Source organism: Boleophthalmus pectinirostris, unplaced genomic scaffold, assembly GCF_026225935.1.
Source record: "Boleophthalmus pectinirostris isolate CB_2022bp ecotype Guang Dong unplaced genomic scaffold, ASM2622593v1 HiC_scaffold_3, whole genome shotgun sequence".
NCBI lineage: Eukaryota > Metazoa > Chordata > Actinopteri > Gobiiformes > Gobiidae > Boleophthalmus > Boleophthalmus pectinirostris.
The window spans coordinates 34195009-34212103 of NW_026571299.1; the positions used below are offsets into that span (position 1 = coordinate 34195009).

General features: G+C 38.6%; 3 protein-coding genes across 5 annotated transcripts; 1 reads left to right on the forward strand and 2 right to left on the reverse strand.

The window, feature by feature from the left end:
- The first annotated feature begins 672 nt into the window (after positions 1-672).
- rereb (arginine-glutamic acid dipeptide (RE) repeats b) lies at positions 673-7677 on the forward strand. 2 transcript variants are annotated; one of them, XM_055160542.1, is made up of 17 exons: positions 673-872; positions 1741-1789; positions 1913-2037; positions 2156-2255; positions 2362-2460; positions 2532-2612; positions 2701-2854; positions 2946-3032; positions 3112-3305; positions 3444-3578; positions 3751-3861; positions 3975-5047; positions 5189-5387; positions 5464-6154; positions 6240-6380; positions 6460-6634; positions 6714-7677. In XM_055160542.1, exons 1-17 carry the CDS (start codon positions 847-849, stop codon positions 6745-6747), a joined length of 3474 nt encoding a protein of 1157 aa, XP_055016517.1. In that variant the 5' UTR covers positions 673-846; the 3' UTR covers positions 6748-7677. The 2 variants fall into 2 exon arrangements, with proteins under 2 accessions (XP_055016517.1, XP_020789733.1); XM_020934074.2 differs by having other exon boundaries at positions 675-872; positions 3441-3578.
- A 139-nt stretch (positions 7678-7816) lies between these two features.
- perm1 (PPARGC1 and ESRR induced regulator, muscle 1) lies at positions 7817-12635 on the reverse strand. 2 transcript variants are annotated; one of them, XM_020934169.2, is made up of 5 exons: positions 12550-12635; positions 9074-11716; positions 8753-8962; positions 8311-8427; positions 7817-8231 (listed from the first exon to the last, which is right to left on the reverse strand). In XM_020934169.2, exons 2-5 carry the CDS (start codon positions 11685-11687, stop codon positions 8146-8148), a joined length of 3027 nt encoding a protein of 1008 aa, XP_020789828.2. In that variant the 5' UTR covers positions 11688-11716; positions 12550-12635; the 3' UTR covers positions 7817-8145. The 2 variants fall into 2 exon arrangements, with proteins under 2 accessions (XP_020789828.2, XP_020789827.2); XM_020934168.2 differs by having other exon boundaries at positions 8753-11716.
- A 308-nt stretch (positions 12636-12943) lies between these two features.
- Positions 12944-16563, reverse strand: cunh1orf159 (chromosome unknown C1orf159 homolog). Its single transcript, XM_020934159.2, has 9 exons — positions 16378-16563; positions 15702-15782; positions 15537-15624; positions 15294-15389; positions 15169-15225; positions 14933-15067; positions 14800-14825; positions 14684-14708; positions 12944-14429 (listed from the first exon to the last, which is right to left on the reverse strand). Exons 2-9 carry the CDS (start codon positions 15771-15773, stop codon positions 14335-14337), a joined length of 594 nt encoding a protein of 197 aa, XP_020789818.1. The 5' UTR covers positions 15774-15782; positions 16378-16563; the 3' UTR covers positions 12944-14334.
- Between the last annotated feature and the right edge of the window lie 532 nt (positions 16564-17095).

The following is a 17095-nucleotide window of genomic DNA, read 5'->3' on the forward strand; positions in this document are numbered from 1 at the left end:
ATAAATATGTTTAAATTAAACTAGATGTAATGCATTATGTATTTAAGTTATAGCCTTTACAAAATAAATTACAAATAAAGTCTTTAGGGTTTTGGGTTTTTGAATATGATTTAGGCTATACTAATGATTAGATGTGATTCAAAATTTAATAGCCTACATTATGCACGACTATCATTTCCTATCTTTGGACAATTAGAACAACATTTTGTAACACCATTGTGAATAGAAAGCAGGTGCAGAATATTTGCCCTTTTAATTTTATTCTTTTCATATTTTAAGGTATTATGTATTTTTATTATAGCACATTTAAAATAAATACAAGCACATTAGTTTTTGAATGCGATTTCGATAATCCGTAGATACTGCTAATTCTGTTATATGTTATATTTATGTTATATTTTAGTTAGGGATTATCCTTTCCTACCTTATAAAATCTACATTAAGCACACTATAATAACATTGTCACTGCGCAGGACATTTGCCCTAATAATTTTGTGCAATTAAGTCAAAACTGCAGCATTTTCCTTTGGTTGGTCAGAAAATGCTGCTTAATGGTGTATGTGGCGTTCACTACGCGGTGGTTCATCCATGGATGCCTGTGTAGCAGCTGATGAGCAGAGCCATTGCCTGCTGATCCGCGGCACATGCTCAGTAATGTACACCAGACAACTTTGAAGGCTGGCTGTGGCTGCCGCTGAGGTCACTGCGCTGGGAAAATAGACTGACTGCCTCCACTACACCGCCTCCATTTTGAATAGCCATGTAATAGGGGATTCGCATAGTTTGTGTGCGTATCGCCCACTGCGCTGCGTAGTGTCAACAAGCCACATCCAAACATCCCTCGACATGGACGACCTGTTCAGTCCGCGGAGGTAACTTAATCAACTCATTACACGCTATTATCGCTAAATGTTGTGTATTTTGCATGTTTTATGGTTTGTCACGGTACTTTGGAGATGCGTTTATGTGGAATACTCGGCGTGTCAGTGGTCACGAAGTTGGTGTCTGGCTAACACGCTAGCCAAATAAAATCGCTGCGTTATGTTACTGTCTCGTTAGCAGCTAGCTGATCTTCCTTGGTTGGATAGTGTAATGTTATTGTCCACTTTGCCTTTTCTTTGCATAAATAATTCGAGGTAATGTCGTGTAGTAAACTGTGCGTCACTGGATTATTGCATACGCGCTGGAGAAGACTGAGTATTGGATCGCCTTTGGGCTTGACCTGTATATTTACATGGTCGTCTATATGCAGCTAGCAAGGTTAGGTCAGCGACATGTTGTGAAAGCTACCACCGATGAATTTAAGGCCTTTTGCACATTTTAGGTAACGGCTTCGTTCCGAACGCCAACCTGTTAATACGAAGCCGCACACACTGTTCTTGTAATGGTGACCGTAAAAATTAGCAGCTCAAGTGTGATTGATTGACAGTCATTTGCGGTAGCCAGCGTCGGGTTTCATTCATGTAATATAAGGAAACGTCGCAGGTCACGGCAGAGATTGGCTCTCAGTGATTGTGGAGGCGGGATGTTCTCGCTGAAGCCACTGTACTGGAGGAGGGCTGTGTGCTGATATATACAGTGTGTGCAGCGCGGTCATATATTGATTTAACGCCTGGGCACATTATCCAATAATAAACAGTAAACATGTACTAGATTTGCTCGGGGCGACAGATAAATCAGTGAATAGCATTGTTGACACTACATTTTAATATTAAATTCAAATGTTATTTCCCATTGTAGGAGCCTGAACAGCACACAAGGCGAAATAAGAGTGGGGCCCAGTCATCAGGTAAATGAACAAATAGTCATAATTACAAATATTTGTTTTTCATTTGCCCTAAGTAATATGCATGAGAGCTTTTAAATTTGCTATTGGAAATTATTATTTTTATACTGAAACATTAATTTACAGGCCAAGCTCCCAGAGTTACAACCGCGACCTCAGTCTTGTTTACAGGCACAGACTGAGAATGAGGAACTCATGTGGACACCAGGGGTCAATGACTGTGACCTCCTCATGTATCTCCGAGCAGCCAGGTGAGACCTTTATTGGAGAAGATGTCAACTATATTGTCTATTACGTTTTACGGTAGGATACATTTCACATGATTAGTTAGTCATGTCCATGTAAAAATGTATTTTCCACACATAACAGGAGCATGGCAGCATTTGCAGGAATGTGTGATGGTGGATCCACTGAGGATGGATGCTTAGCAGCCTCTCGTGATGATACCACACTCAATGCACTTAACATGGTAAGGCATTTATAATATATTTTCATTATTTCCATGTTAAAAACAACATTAAACATCACTTAACATTAAATAATATTACTTTAAAATCTATCTGATTCTATTGTAGCTCCATGCAAGCCATTATGATGCTGCAAAGGCTCTCCAACGCCTTGTTAAAAAGCCACTGCCAAAGCTTATTGAAAAGTGCTGGTCAGAGGATGATGTGGTAGGTTACTGTAAATGCATCCCCACAAAAATATATTTGTTTATGGTAATCTAATGTACCCTTTTTTACAGAAACGTTTCATTAAAGGCCTCAGGCAGTATGGGAAAAATTTCTTTCGCATTCGGAAGGACTTTCTACCCTGCAAGAAAACTGTAGATTTAGTTTTATCTTAATGCAGAAAATATATATTTGTGTTGCTTTTTTCAAGTCATTAATGAAGTATTATGTTGTTACAAACAGGGCGAGTTGATCACGTTTTACTACCACTGGAAGAAGACTCCTGAGGCTGCTGGAACCAGAGCCTATCGACAGCAGAGGCGCCAGCCATCTGCACGCAAAGCCAAGACACGCTCTGCTGCAGCTTCTTCAAACGCACCATCACAAAATTATTCAAGTTAGTCTTATTGTTCACTTGTTTCTTTTTGTGCATGAATGAGTCCAAGTCAATGCTTTGATGTTTTTTAAATAAATGTATTTCTTTGTAGATGAAGCAAGTTCAGCCAGTGAGGATGACCTTGATAGTGAGGACAGTGAGCAAGATGTGAAGAGCTGTAGCCATTGTGGTACAACTAGTATGTTCACACCTCTATCACTCAAGATTTATAACTTTCCCTTAATGCTCCATAATAACAATAAATAATCTTTTATTAGACTCAAAGGATTGGCACCAAGGGGGCAAGAACAATCCTGTGTTGTGCACACGCTGTCGCACATACGAGAACAAACATGGCTGCCTTCCACCAGCTCAAAAATCGGGCGGCTCCTTGTACATGTTCAAACCTGTGAAGGAGGAAGAGGAGGTGAACAGCAAGCATGGCATGAGGACACGGCGGAGTAGAGCACCTGTAAGCCCAAGGCTTCGGCTTTCAGACATTTTTATTGCATGTAATAAATATAATCAGGAAGTATCAGACACCAGCCAAATTAATGTGTGTGAAAATGGTTTAAATTGTATTTTTTTATTGTAAACAATTTTACAGCAGTTATCATCTTTACGAAGTGGCCACAGGAGAATCACTGGCTCCCCCAATAATGATGATCGTAACAGTCATTCTGGGTGTGCTACAAGAGCATCTGCTGCTGACAATAAAAACGACTCAGCAAAGAGGGCAAACAAGGTAAAGACTACCTCATATAACTTGCAATGTTATTTTGTGCACATTAAGCCAAAACTAAGAAATATCTATTATTTTGTTACAAAACAGAAACTGTAATAGAATGTTTAAGTTTGTAAATATTGCTTGTATGCAATATGAAATATAAAATAAAATGTTTTATTTATTTATGGAGAAAATAAAAGAGGAGGTTGTGCCACCAAAATCAACTAAAAGAGTTCGGGAGAGCCCAGCGATTGAAACTGACGAGTCAGAAAAAATCACAGCTAAAAGGCCAAAGACTCAGGTAGAGAATTAAGATTATTTAATGCAAATATTTTAGCAAATATTTAACACAGAAATTAATTACATACTTAAATATACCCATACTATTTATTGAGTTGTTATTTTTTCCCACAGGATCCTCAGGGCTCCCGGTCAGAGGGAGAGGCTGAGATTGAAGAGGAAAGCTCGTCAGAAAGCCGCAGTGCTCAAGATGATGGCAGCAGTGACACCAAAGATATTGATCAGGACAACCGCAGCTCATCTCCCAGCATTCCCAGCCCTCAACAGGGCAACGAGAGCGACTCTGACTCCTCTGCACAGCCCCACGGCGCTCAATCAGAGCCAGCTGCAGCTTCTTCAGCAAGTGATGCATCAGCTTCACACACTGTTCCATGTCAGGGGCCTACTGTCATTCCTCCACCTCCTCAGAGGACCCCCTCTGCTGGCTCTGCCAACAGCCCTCCACCTCCATCCACGGAATCACTTCAGACCAGCACCAGTCAGACAACCACTGCCTCTAACAGCCACACACAGCCTGCTCCACCCTCTACAACTGGTCCTCCAGGGCAGGACGCTCCCCTCTCTGCACCATTCCAGGTCCCGTCTGCAGTAAACGGTGGGAGCCCACAACCCCTGCCTTCACAGCCATCCCAGAGAGCACCAATCTTCTCTAGAGACCCTCAGCTTCAGCAGAGTCCTTTACTGGGACCACAGATCAAACCACCTCCCACAACCCCCATCCCTCCTTCACACAAACAAATGCCACATCCGCCTGCTGCCCCATACCCACAGATGCCTGCCAACCTGCCTCCTCCTCCTGCCCTGAAGCCACTCAACGCTCTGCCTAACCAGCACCCCCCTGGGGCAGCCCCTCCTCCTCTGCAGATGATGCCACAGCCTGTGCCCACCCAGCTGCCAGTCATCTCTCAGGTGCAGAACCTTTCTGCCAAAGGCATGAGTGTTCCTCATCTACCTTCTGCACCCAGCACCATCACATCTGTTACTGCATCTGCAATCAGCCCCATCCAGAGCCTTCAGTCGTCAATTCCTCCTCTGCGACCCTCGGGTCCCACAGGCTCACAGGTTCAGGTAAAAGAGGAGCCATTGGATGAGATGGAGGAGCCAGAGAGCCCGCCTCCTCCCCCCAGGAGTCCCTCTCCACAACCAACTGTGGTTAACATGGCCAGCCATGCCAGCCAGTCTGCTAGGTATGACACTGCACAGTCAAGAAATGTAATGAAAATATATTACTTTTCACTTAAAATTCCATAATTGTTGGGTAACCTCATCATCTGTCTATGCAAAAGTGATATGTAAAAAAAAACATTGTCTGAATTATGCTTTTCTAGGTTTATTAAACACCTGGATCGTGGGTATAACTCCTGTGCAAGAACAGACCTCTTCTTCACTCCACTGTCATCCTCAAAGTTGGCCAAGAAGAGAGAAGAGGCGGTGGAGAGGTCCAGAAGAGAGGCAGAGCTCAGTGCTCGACAAGAACGCGAACGGGAGAAGGACAGAGAGAGGGAAAGGGAGGTAGATAGGAGCGTGGTGAGTGGTCTTCAGTGTATTTTAAATGACTAAGATGAATTGCATAATAACTACAACATTTGTATACTTTCTGCAGAAAGCCTCTAGTTCCTCCCTTGAAAGTCGAATGAGTGAAGCTCAGATGACAGCCCATGGGCGGCCCTCCTTTGAGCAGCCTCCCACCACTGTTGCTGCTGTTCCTCCATACATAGGCCCCGATACCCCCGCTCTGCGCACACTGAGTGAATACGCTCGGCCTCACGTTATGTCTCCCACCAACAGAAACCATCCTTTCTATGTGTCCCTGAGCCCTGGAGACCCCCTGCTGGCCTACCACATGTCCGGCCTATACAGTACTGATCCTAGCCTCCGGGAGCGTGAGCTTAGAAACCTGAGAGAGAGAGAGCTGCGGGAGAGGATGAAGCCTGGATATGAAGTCAAGGCCCCAGAATTGGAGACATTGCACCCCTCCGCTAACCCCATGGAACACTTTGTTAGACACGGCGCTCTGGCTCTCCCTCATATTCCCGGGCCTCCTCATCCCTTTGCACCGTTTCATCCTGGGCTTCTGGAGCGTGAGAGGATGGCACTAGCGGGACCACAACTGCGGCCAGAGCTGAGTTACGCTGAGCGGCTGACTGCAGAGCGCCTTCATGCTGAGAGGATGGCCTCGGTGGCCACAGACCCAGCTGCCAGGCTACAAATGCTCAATGTGACGCCACATCACCATCAGCACTCACACATTCACTCTCACCTCCATCTGCACCAGCAGGACCCTCTCGGCCAAGGTCTGCCTCCACTAAAGAACAGTGTATGGTGAACGCTGTTATAAATCAGCTGTCAAGCTGAATGTTGCTTTGTCATCGTTTTTAGGTTCCAGTCCCCATCCTCTGGTGGATCCTATGGCACCTGGGCCACGTTTGGCCAGATTTCCTTTCCCTGGAGGACCAATCCCAAACCCACTGCTCAGTGATCTGCCTCATGATCATGAGATGCTGAGGCACCCGTTGTTTGGTGAGCGTTATTGCTTAATGACTCTTGTGTATGTATTCTGCTGTACTTCCAGTTTTGTGTAATAAATGTCTGTCTTCAGGACCTGCATATCCAAGAGAGCTGCAGGGTCCGATCCCTCAGATGTCTGCTGCCCACCAGCTCCAGGCCATGCATGCCCAGTCTGCAGAGCTGCAGAGGATGGCTATGGAGCAGCAGTGGCTACATGGGCATCACCTTCACGGAGGGCCTATACCCAGTCAGGAAGATTATTACAGGTAAGGTATCAGCTTAAAATTTCAAATACTGAACAATATATGTCACATAGTAACATATATTCTCTATTCTTTTATTAAGTCGGCTGAAGAAAGAAGGTGACAAGCCATCGTAACTATTAGTTGGTGCATGCTAATAAGCCTATACTAGTACCCTAAGGAATACTGTGTACCCAATAAGAGTGTAAGAGAATAATGGATGTTTGTTAATATCTGCTTTTAATATATTTTAGAAGAAAAATCCTAGTGTATTGTTATGTGCATTCCTCGTATAGCACTTAATGGGACTGTCAAAGTCTGTCAGAGATTTTCATATCTACTCTTTCTACTAGTTTTATCAAATCATTGACATATTTAATGCTGAAAAGTGACAGTTATTTCCACGAACTGTTTCACAGTTTCTAACTAAGTGAAGAATAATGATATTTAGTAAAGGATATGAAAACAGTACATCTTTGGGGGTTAACTTTAGATATCTATGGTTTTAAATTTGTTTCAACTGTATCAATGGCATTTAAAATCAGTGTTTGGATGATTGTAATGGACCTAGCATGATTCAGTCTGTTTCCACTAATCTAGAGTAGCAAGTTGCATTGTTGTTTAGAAAGCATAGTCTAAGTTGGTTTACTCTAAATCTGCTAAATATTTGTGTAAATCCTGAAGTTTTATATCTATCTTTTCACACTTAAACTGAAGCTTTTATCCTTTGTTTCTGAGAGTGTAAATATTACATGTTCACAATATTAGATGAATGAGTTCTATTGATATAGCAGTAGAAGTGAACTGCCGCCCCCTTAATTTAGCACGAGATCATTAACTATAAGCTATTACATGAAGTATTATAAGCTGACGCAATAATTCATTTGTCAGAGGAAAATCATGTTGACGCCAATACTAGAATTGACTAAAAGGTTTAATAAAAAAATGAACTCCTGCCATTTTAATTGAATTTGAACAACTGCTAAGACATTTAATATTTATGGGACATAATATAAAATTGTATCCATTACATATTTATTTCAATAAATTACTCTTTTGGCATAAAACCTTTTTTATTTCTGATTTTAAAAATCTACACCATTCTCATTTATCAGAATTTGTTTATTAAATATTTACATGATGAAAAGTGAAATGAAAGAACTTATTTTTCAACCTATTTGTTTCCATACAAGTAAATCCCTCATACAGGCACGTGCTCTGGCATACAGCTCAACCTGCAATAACCTCAACAAAAATGTTAAGCACTCAAATACCTCTCATATGTATATTTAAGCTACCACACAACTCATAACCCTCACTGTCACATCTAATAACCACATTATCTTAACTACAACTTTCCAATACCAGCTTTACATGATAGTACCCTGTTCTTCTATCTTCTTGCTCCAGACATAAGGCAGTGAATGTATCTAGCCTTGAGATTAGCACACATCTATATCTAGATCTATGTGTTGAGGCATAGTGTATCTGGACCCAAACTTGGTTACAACACTAAGTATATGCTTATTTTATCGTCAGTCTTCTTGTGGTGAAGTTTTTCTCTTCATAAATTGTCTCAGATATTGGATTGCTGACAGTGCACTCACATTGGCCAGGAGGGCTGCAGAGAATCAACATAAAATTATTTTTTCATATAATTCATTTCTGAAAACTTAAGGCATAGTGGCTTGGTTTCTTACCTGCTTTCCAGGCATCAGCTGCTTCAGGGTCAGAGGACCTCAGAACCCATGAAGCAAATGCAATGCAGACTAAACACATATCTGACTGCTTTATTGTGGAAAATATACTTTGAGAATCTGAAATAGAAATGAAACAATAAAACATGCTAGTTATAAAATGTCTGGGGAGATTTAAGCTATTAACCTTTACTTTTTTTTTAACATTAAATTAGTTAGCCACCATAAAACACTGCATTACATTGACCAAATGAAAGAATCAATAATTAATTTTAGTAGTTATAATTGGGGCATTTTATGTTTCTTGTCTGTTCAGCTAACTTTTTGGGGATGTTCTGGATCTGGTATGTTACTTTTTTCAGTTATAAAGCAAATGTATAGTTATAAGATAAACAAGGATTTGCTAATTGTACCAATTTATAGTCTGAAATTAATTATAACTTACCACATGGCATTTGGTTCTTCTCCATAGAAATCTGCCCAAATGCTGCTTCTTTAAACATTTTGGGTGTCATGGAGAGGACACTTCCTTCACCGACCACAGTAACATTTGAATCAATCGCGCAAACTGGCTTTTTCTCAGCCTCAGATCTCCATACATCAGAACCTTTGTCAAGAAAACAAATCTTCTTGACTGAGTACAAACTTGACAGATCTTGGGAGAAGCAGTAGGATCGGTCAGTATGCTTACAGTCCATTCCCTGTAAAATAGACTGAGAGACTATTTGTATAGGAGACACATCCTTCATTGTTGTGTAGTTTGTACCTGAGAAAATACAGCCAGGTTTGGGAAATGTCAGCTCCCTTACAGTCGGACGTGAGCAGGAGAAAATTGGGATTGGCTCCTCAATACAGGGTATGATTGGAAGGTTGTTAGTGGCTGTACAAAATGTATATTCATTCACAGGTGATGCATAGTTTCCCTGCAGCCCATAGACACTGACTGACATTACTTCACACTTTGCTTTGTTATCATCAAACAGGTATTCATATACTTTAGGGAAAGATATTTGATATTGTTCATCTGTGAGGCACATGACTGGAGTGACTACTTCAAAGCCATCACTCATTTTCAGCGGCTTCTCCAAAGACTTGCAGCTGCTCATATCCAGAAATGCTTGTGATGATAAACCTTCCATTGACTTGGGTGCATGAATGTCATACATACTCTTATTTTTTCTCATCTGTTGCGGCATAGCAAGGTCATAGGAATTAAACGTGGAATCACAAGACCACTTTTCCATGGAACAGTCTTCAGAGGGCACAGGTGTACCCATTTCATCTGATTCTTCACTTGTACAAACATAATCTGTGCATTCACTTTGGTAACTTTTGCCATGTTGGTCAGGACTTGAGTTTCTACTTGAATTGATAAACTGCCAGTATTCCTCTTCAAAATCAGAGGTAGAGAAATCCCAACTTGAACGGTCAGGTTTGGACTCGAGATTTGTGCAATAGTCAGAATCAGCTGTATCCAATGTGTCCAAAATAGTGGTTTCAGGTAGGCTTACTGCATTGACAGTACTTATATTATCTCTACTTATAGTATTTTTGTCATTTGTTATAATTGCTTCCTCAATTGGCAACATGCACCTTCCCGTTCTGATGTGCAAGATGTCATTGATCGTCAATTTTTCCATTTCATCCCAGAAAGCAGAGATGGCATATACAGGCTGAGAGCTCCCAGTGGCTTTTGCATACGCCTCAGGACTTTCCATAGTAACAAGTTGAGGTGAACATTCAAGTTGGTTTTCTAAAGAGGTTGATGGATTGTCTGCAGATGCAGGTGTATCCACAGACATGCAGAGCTCAGTGCTGTCAGCGCCAGTGCTGCATGTGGAGTTGTCATTTGGAGGGTTGTCAACACTGTAGTTGGCAAGTGGAAAAATCTGTGATGTTTCTGTGACTGACTGGCTGCCATCTTGTTTTAAACATCCATTTGTGAAGTGCATTCCTCTGCCTACTGAACTGTAATCATTAATACTTATGGATAGATTACAAGGTGAATTTGGCATATAGAGATATCTAGGGTCCTCCACAGACTCTGCAGCAGAATGGTAAGTTTCTGAATCATAACTAGAACTGGAGAAGGACTCGTAATCTGCAAATTCATCTGATTCGGCACTATTTGTATGACATGTAATTGAATTATAGGTACATTTACCAGAATCTGTACCTACTTCAACTCCATTTCCAATGATCAAATTAAGACTGTCCTCTTTACAAGATTCTCCAAAACATGTGAGTGACCCTGAGTCAGAATTTCTGGTTTGGTTTATTGCATCACAATTGTTGGAAGCATCTATTTTGGTATCTTTTATTAAAATATTTTGCATTTTGCCCTCATTACTAGAATCTTCAATTTCTGCATTAACTTTCATCTGAAATCTTTCTTCTTGAATATACTTGGAGCCAGAGATTTGTTTGGTTAAGTCAAACTCAACACAAGTGCTATTTTTTACCTTTGTCAAATTACTGATGTCTAAAGGGTCTATACAAGACTTGTGAAGGCACGTCAAATCCATTGCAACTTGAGTTTGAGAGCTCTCACTACTTACATTTCGGTCTTTCTCTTGAATGAACACGGAGTCTGACTTTTTGACGCATTCTATTATTTCATTACAAGTGTCACATTTGCTCTCTCTTGGATCACTGGCAATGGAAACTTCAATGCATATCATTTCAGTTTTTTGTTGTATTTGGGCACTTTTACAGCATATTTTCTGAGTCAATATAGTGTCAATGGATTTAATTTGGTTTATGTCACATTTGGCATTTATTGGTTCACTGGTATTTCCTATATCCAAATGGTCCGAGCTATATTTATGAGATGCAGTACTGACGACTGCTTCCAAGCTCTTAGTATTTGTATCTGAGAACTTCTGTTGAGGTAATTTGACTTGATCACAATAATTAACTTTATCATTATGTATACAGTCCACTTTACAGATTTTGTTCTGTTTCCTTTTCTTTTTAACCACAGGGACAGTAGCAGATACCAGTTTTTGAGATGGTTTGTCACTGACACTCACAAACAAATGCTCTTTCTCTGCCCAGGTAATACAGTCAAGTGCATCCTTCAAAACAGGCTCTGGTTCAGACTTTAGGTCACTTTCTGCTTTACTGTCTACACCAGAAGAACACTGAACAAATGCATCTCCCTTTTCTTCAACTACAAGTTCCTTACTGTCTTCTCCAGTTTGGTGCTCTTTTATGGGTGTGTAGGTTTGTGTGGTAAAGTCTGTATCATCTGCATCACTAAGACCAGAGCTGTCAGGACAAGCCAGGGAAGCTTGCAGTAGACAGCACTCTTCACTCTCCTCACAGAAGCTGAACCAGTCATTGTCGGAAATGTGCATGCTATGATCCAAGTCATCCATAGTGATCACTCACTCGTCTATCATCTTATCTGTAAATTTAAACACAATTTCTGATTAGGTGACATGTTTAAAAAGACACTTACACTTTGTGAATTAATGGCTAAAGGATAAAAATGATATAAATATGAAAATATTTGATTATAAAATTATATAAATATGAAAATATGATAAGAGAAAAATTTTTTGCAAACTTCATCAAGAAAATTTTGAACTTGAATTCACCCTGAAATTATTCAATTTCTATTAAATAAAATACACCTTTTAATCTTAACAGCAATCTGTAGTAGAGCCTACTAGTCACAAGCTTCATAAAACCTGCCACAGTGAGATTTGCCATGGTCCTTACTCATAGAGATTAGTTATGATTAAATTGAAAACAACACTGAGTGACTTGACACAAACACACAACACAGAATGAACTTGACCTGTCATAGAACTCAACTGTGGTATGCCGCTCTCGTGAACATTTATTCACAAGGCTCTTATATGACTGAATCTGTTGCAACTTAAAGGCAGATTTCTAGAATTTCTAGCAGAAGTTTGGTGCCATCCTTTCATATAATACGTATCTTTTACAGTTTGTCTTTAAATTATACTATTTTCTGCTAAGGAGAAATCATGCATCAAAACCGTTTACTTTTAATCACTCCCTGCTGGACTCATCCTTATATCCCATATCCTATATATCCGTTCCTATTTTCTTCTACCGTTCTACTTTTCAGATGTTACTTGGGATTGTTTGAACAACAAATAATGGTACAATAGTTTGTTATCTGCATGGCATTTATCTACATTTCTAATCATCCATCACTTTAAGTGTTTTAACATTAAAAGTGTTTAAGTTTGTGATTAATCAACATACCTGTGACACAAGGACAAAATGTCCACCCTGAAGGCTGTTGTGTGTCCACTGTAGCGACATGCTCCGATGTGTTGTCAAAGTCAGAGTGGAGCCTTTCTCAGCTGATATAAATAGAGCTGCTGGGTCACATGCCAACATCCGTCCCTCATCAGAGGAGGTGTGACATTTCAGACCAACAAAATACAAGCAAAGATCAATGAAGAATGGATTTTTGAAGCAAGACGGTAAGTAATAGATTATATAACTTTTACACAGGTTTAAACATGACTATTACATAACAGTTTCAGCAGTATTAATGAGCAGCACATCATGTATTCTAATGTCTGTAATTTAAAGATTTCAACTCCAATATAATCACCATCAAACATAATGTGTAAAGTGAGCACAAACCATACGCTTTATAGAAAAGAGCTTTATTTTTTATAAACAATACTTACATCTACAATAAATTCACAAATATAAAAAATAAATGAAAAATATACAATGGATCACAGCGCTTACTTGATTTGGAAATTGGCTTTTAGTGTTGTGATGAAGTATAGCCTTTACATTTTACAGAAGGCCACTGGAGTAGATCCAAATGGATAATGTATTTTAGTATTACTGCTTGTAATGGCACACATCTATAGGCAAAATTTGAGTTAGCAAAAACTAGTCAAGTAATAGTCAGTGCAACTATAATTGTCGCCATTTAAATATAATTCTTAATTACACTTAATGGCAACATTTTAGGCAAAGTGCACAAGTAACTAGGGTAAAGTGCACTGTTTTGTAACGGTCTGGATAAAATGGAAAATTCTCATTCTTTTTTGATTATAAAAATTGAAATTTATCATAAATGTCTACATAGAGTCTATATGGAGTTGAGTATTTTAACAAACAAATTGAAGATGATTTAAGATGATAAATTATTAATTATTCTTAGCAGTATTTTATTAGATACCAAACACAACTTGACAGAAACCACCATAAACATCAAAATTAAACTAAAACTAAATAAATACATCAGTAATAATAAAACTATCTGAAGTTGGATAAAATTGCAAAATAAATTTCCACCATCTTTGTTGATGTAGCAAAGTATCTGCTCATGGAATGATTCTTATAGCTGTGACATTGTTACACTTATAAAAAACATTCACTTATCCAATGTGTCCAAGAGACACAAAATAAATAAAACACAGCTGCAATTATAACAATGAAAAACAACCAATATCTACATCTCAAATCTACCCTAAGCATTCTTTTGTCCTGTATAAATACTCAGTGCATGGTTACAAATAGGAAATAAATATTACATATCCTGCATATTAAAACATCCAGAAATCTGACAGTATTTCTCTCAAAATTTACTCTTGTTGGTCTTCAGATTACATCAACCCATTTGTTTTCAAAATATGTTTATAGATTCCACTCTCACCAACTACTGTACTGTCTAACCCTTATTACAACTAAAAAAGTACCACTTACAAAAAAGAAAAAGTAAAAACAGAATTATGTGAAAAGTCTAAACTTAGAAGCACTGACCCATTTACGTCAAAGCAATATGTATTGCACACTTGATTTTGGTTTTATAAAGTTAATGAAAAACATTTGGTAAATTATTCACTGAAGCCGATCTCATTTGTTGTCTATAGTTATACTATTAACAGTCAATGTGAAATCGCAGCTACACTAAATTTGGCAACTTTACTTTATAACAAGTTATACTGTTTGAATGACTGCACATCATACCTCTGGAATTATTCATTCATCTTTCCTGAGGTCTCCAGCTCCCTCTACAGGTTAGGCTTGTGTAGTGGCCGCTGTGGAAATGGAGGCACTGTTCAGAGTAGATGCTGCTGATGGTCGCTCTCTCCTGACATATCTGGTCTTTCTCGCTAAAAATAAATAAAATAAAAGTTCAATAACAGCACAGCGGAGACATGAGACAAATTATAACATTAAAGATTTGAGCTTTAGAGGGCTGAACAACTTCCACAACTCATTATAGATACTAATAACTATGCAATTGTTTTCACTATTTGCTTTTAGTTACAGTATTTATATTTTTGGTATCAATATATAGCACACTTCAAAATGTATTACTATGACAGTCCTAGCTGGTAAGCCAATTATAGTTTTAAGAACATACCTGATGTGGAAGGTATCATGACTGCCTAAAACACAAAATGCAAAAATAAAATGTGAACTAAGAATTTTCAAGCTCTACCTTAGTAAAAATAGATAAACATGGTAAAATGTACTTACAGTCTCACTTGGCTGGAATATAAAAGCTATAAAAACAGAAGGAATAACAACAACATTACAAACTGGATTAAATTAATTTGTGTTTTTAATAACTGAGATCTCTCTCTCTCTCAAAGTGTATTTTAAATCATACCTTTGTTGCGGCGGTAGAAAATGCTTGGGAGTCGATTTGAACGTTTGAGGTAGAAAAAGGAGGCAACTGACAGAATGAGGAACAAGCTGATTAACAATGTTCCAAGAAGAAGAGAAGCCGCTACACCTGGTCCCCCTGTTTGCACCAACAGCATTAAGAAAGGTAAACTGGGATTAACCACATACATGCCGTTGTAGTAGTAGTCAGACACTTATTTATGAATAGAATTAATTTACCAATTTTAGGAATGACTGTAGTGACTGTGGTGTGATTCTTTCTTTCCACTGTGTAGTCTGCGAAAAGATGACAAATCATGAACGCACTTCATCAGAAAAAAATATTCAATGTTTTGTGTCTTTACTGTAAGTGCAGGCTGTTATGTTTTCCAACTCCACAACCGCAGAGTCACAGAATATGCAAACAGTATTGCTGTTCTCCAGGACCCGCAGAAAGCATCCTAATGAAGAATTAACAACAAACCAAGAAAGGTGATTTTTAATGGATTGCATTGATTCACCTGTAAGGTAAAATAAATATCATGCCACCAAACAGTACATCTAAAAAGAAGAAAGTTGTGTGCAAGTAATATTGATGTATGAGTTACCTGGTTCACAGTGAGTATCATTTGAACAAGTGCTGTTGAGTCTCTGATGCTTGTCACTGCAACACTCCAGTGAATTCTGGTGTAAAGCCTTAAACAGGTAATTTACAAAGTAAATAATTGACAGGAAAACACATACACAATCAGATGCTTTTTTAACTACCCCACCTTAGTTACAGGTGTTTCAGGTCGAATGAGAATAACTGTTGCAGCCAAGACCAACAGAAATGACAAAGCCATGCTTTCACCCTAGGAGATAGTAAAAAGTAAAAAAAAAAAAGTAGCATTACACTGGCAAAAGACAGCGTCACAGCATCCCCTAACAGCAATCAATGTAAGATACATGACTGACTGGTTCGACAGGTTGGTTGTGCTCTATAGAGCTACAGTCTACAAACTTTGTGAGTAAGTAGTTAAGTCAGCAAGTTTACCTTTAGTCGTTTTGTCCACAGTAGTCTCTATTAAGATGGACTGCATTATATGCACCCTTCACATCATCAACAATGTGGTGTAGTTGACAACCTTATTTGTAGATAACCAATTAAACATTTTAACTAATCTGTCATCTCGAGCTTTTAACCATCGTAACACAAACGTTTAAGCAATACAAGAAATAATAATAATAATAATGATAATAATAATAATAATAAATAAGCCTATGGTTGTCACAGATAGTGTTTATCTTTGTGCACCTGCCGCTTGGATCGCATTAGAGATATATAGCTAGATAGCTATTCGGGAATGTCTTATTAATTGGATTATACGAAAACTGTTACGTGTTCTATTTTAAGCTATAAGGATGTGTTGACAGCAGCACGCTAATGAAACGCAAACCACAACTTACCAGCCAAACAGTAGCTAGGTTTTCACCCGTCCAGACTCCAGAGTGATACCTGAATAGGTCAGCCAGAGTCGGATACCAATTTACATTCACCAGACTATCATTTGTGTTTAGAATGAAAGAAAACCCCGAAATCACAGATTTTACGTAGCTGAGAACAACCACCTGCTTTCGTTTGGCGTTTGTACTTCCGGGTTTACACTTCATATTAAAAGACGGACGGAAGAAATGTCTATTTATTTTTTATTAAAAAAAATAAATAATAATAATAATAATGATTATATATATATATATATATATATATATATATATATATATATATATATATATATATATATATATATATAGATATAGATAGATAGATAGATAGATAGATATAGATAGATTAGATTGTTTATTTCACCACACATAATATTCTAATTATTCAAAACGCCAGCAAAGCAGCCTCAAGCACCAAGTTGCAGTGGCGGGAAATTGTGAACTTTAACAGGCGCATTTAAAATCATCTTGGCCTTTAAAAACTGTAAGTTTGTTTACACTTTACAGCTTACAATGGTTGATTTAACCCTGTATCTTTGATTGAAATGACAAGGCAATTTAGTGGTACAAACAACAAACTATTTCTTGCCATCTTGAAAATTTTGCTTTAGCTAGTAGTTGAGATATGTTAGCAAAATGTCATCAAACATTACGTTCTGTGTACAAATATTCTATTGAAAAA

Bases quoted from the DNA above. Each gene is read 5' to 3' on its own strand.
- rereb (XM_020934074.2), top strand. From the start codon at position 847: ATGGACGACCTGTTCAGTCCGCGGAG. The intron at 2,461-2,531 runs GTAGGTTACTGT...CCTTTTTTACAG, and splicing joins GCTGGTCAGAGGATGATGTG to AAACGTTTCATTAAAGGCCT. The intron at 5,388-5,463 runs GTGAGTGGTCTT...TACTTTCTGCAG, and splicing joins GGGAGGTAGATAGGAGCGTG to AAAGCCTCTAGTTCCTCCCT.
- perm1 (XM_020934168.2), bottom strand. From the start codon at position 11,687: ATGGATGACTTGGATCATAGCATGCACATTTCCGACAATGACTGGTTC. The intron at 8,428-8,752 runs GTAAGTTATAAT...TTTCTATTTCAG, and splicing joins GAAGAACCAAATGCCATGTG to ATTCTCAAAGTATATTTTCC. The intron at 8,232-8,310 runs GTAAGAAACCAA...GATTCTCTGCAG, and splicing joins AGCTGATGCCTGGAAAGCAG to CCCTCCTGGCCAATGTGAGT.
- cunh1orf159 (XM_020934159.2), bottom strand. From the start codon at position 15,773: ATGGCTTTGTCATTTCTGTTGGTCTTGGCTGCAACAGTTATTCTCATT. The intron at 15,068-15,168 runs GTAAATTAATTC...TGGTGCAAACAG, and splicing joins TACAGTCATTCCTAAAATTG to GGGGACCAGGTGTAGCGGCT. The intron at 14,709-14,799 runs GTAAGTACATTT...TTTGTGTTTTAG, and splicing joins TATTCCAGCCAAGTGAGACT to GCAGTCATGATACCTTCCAC.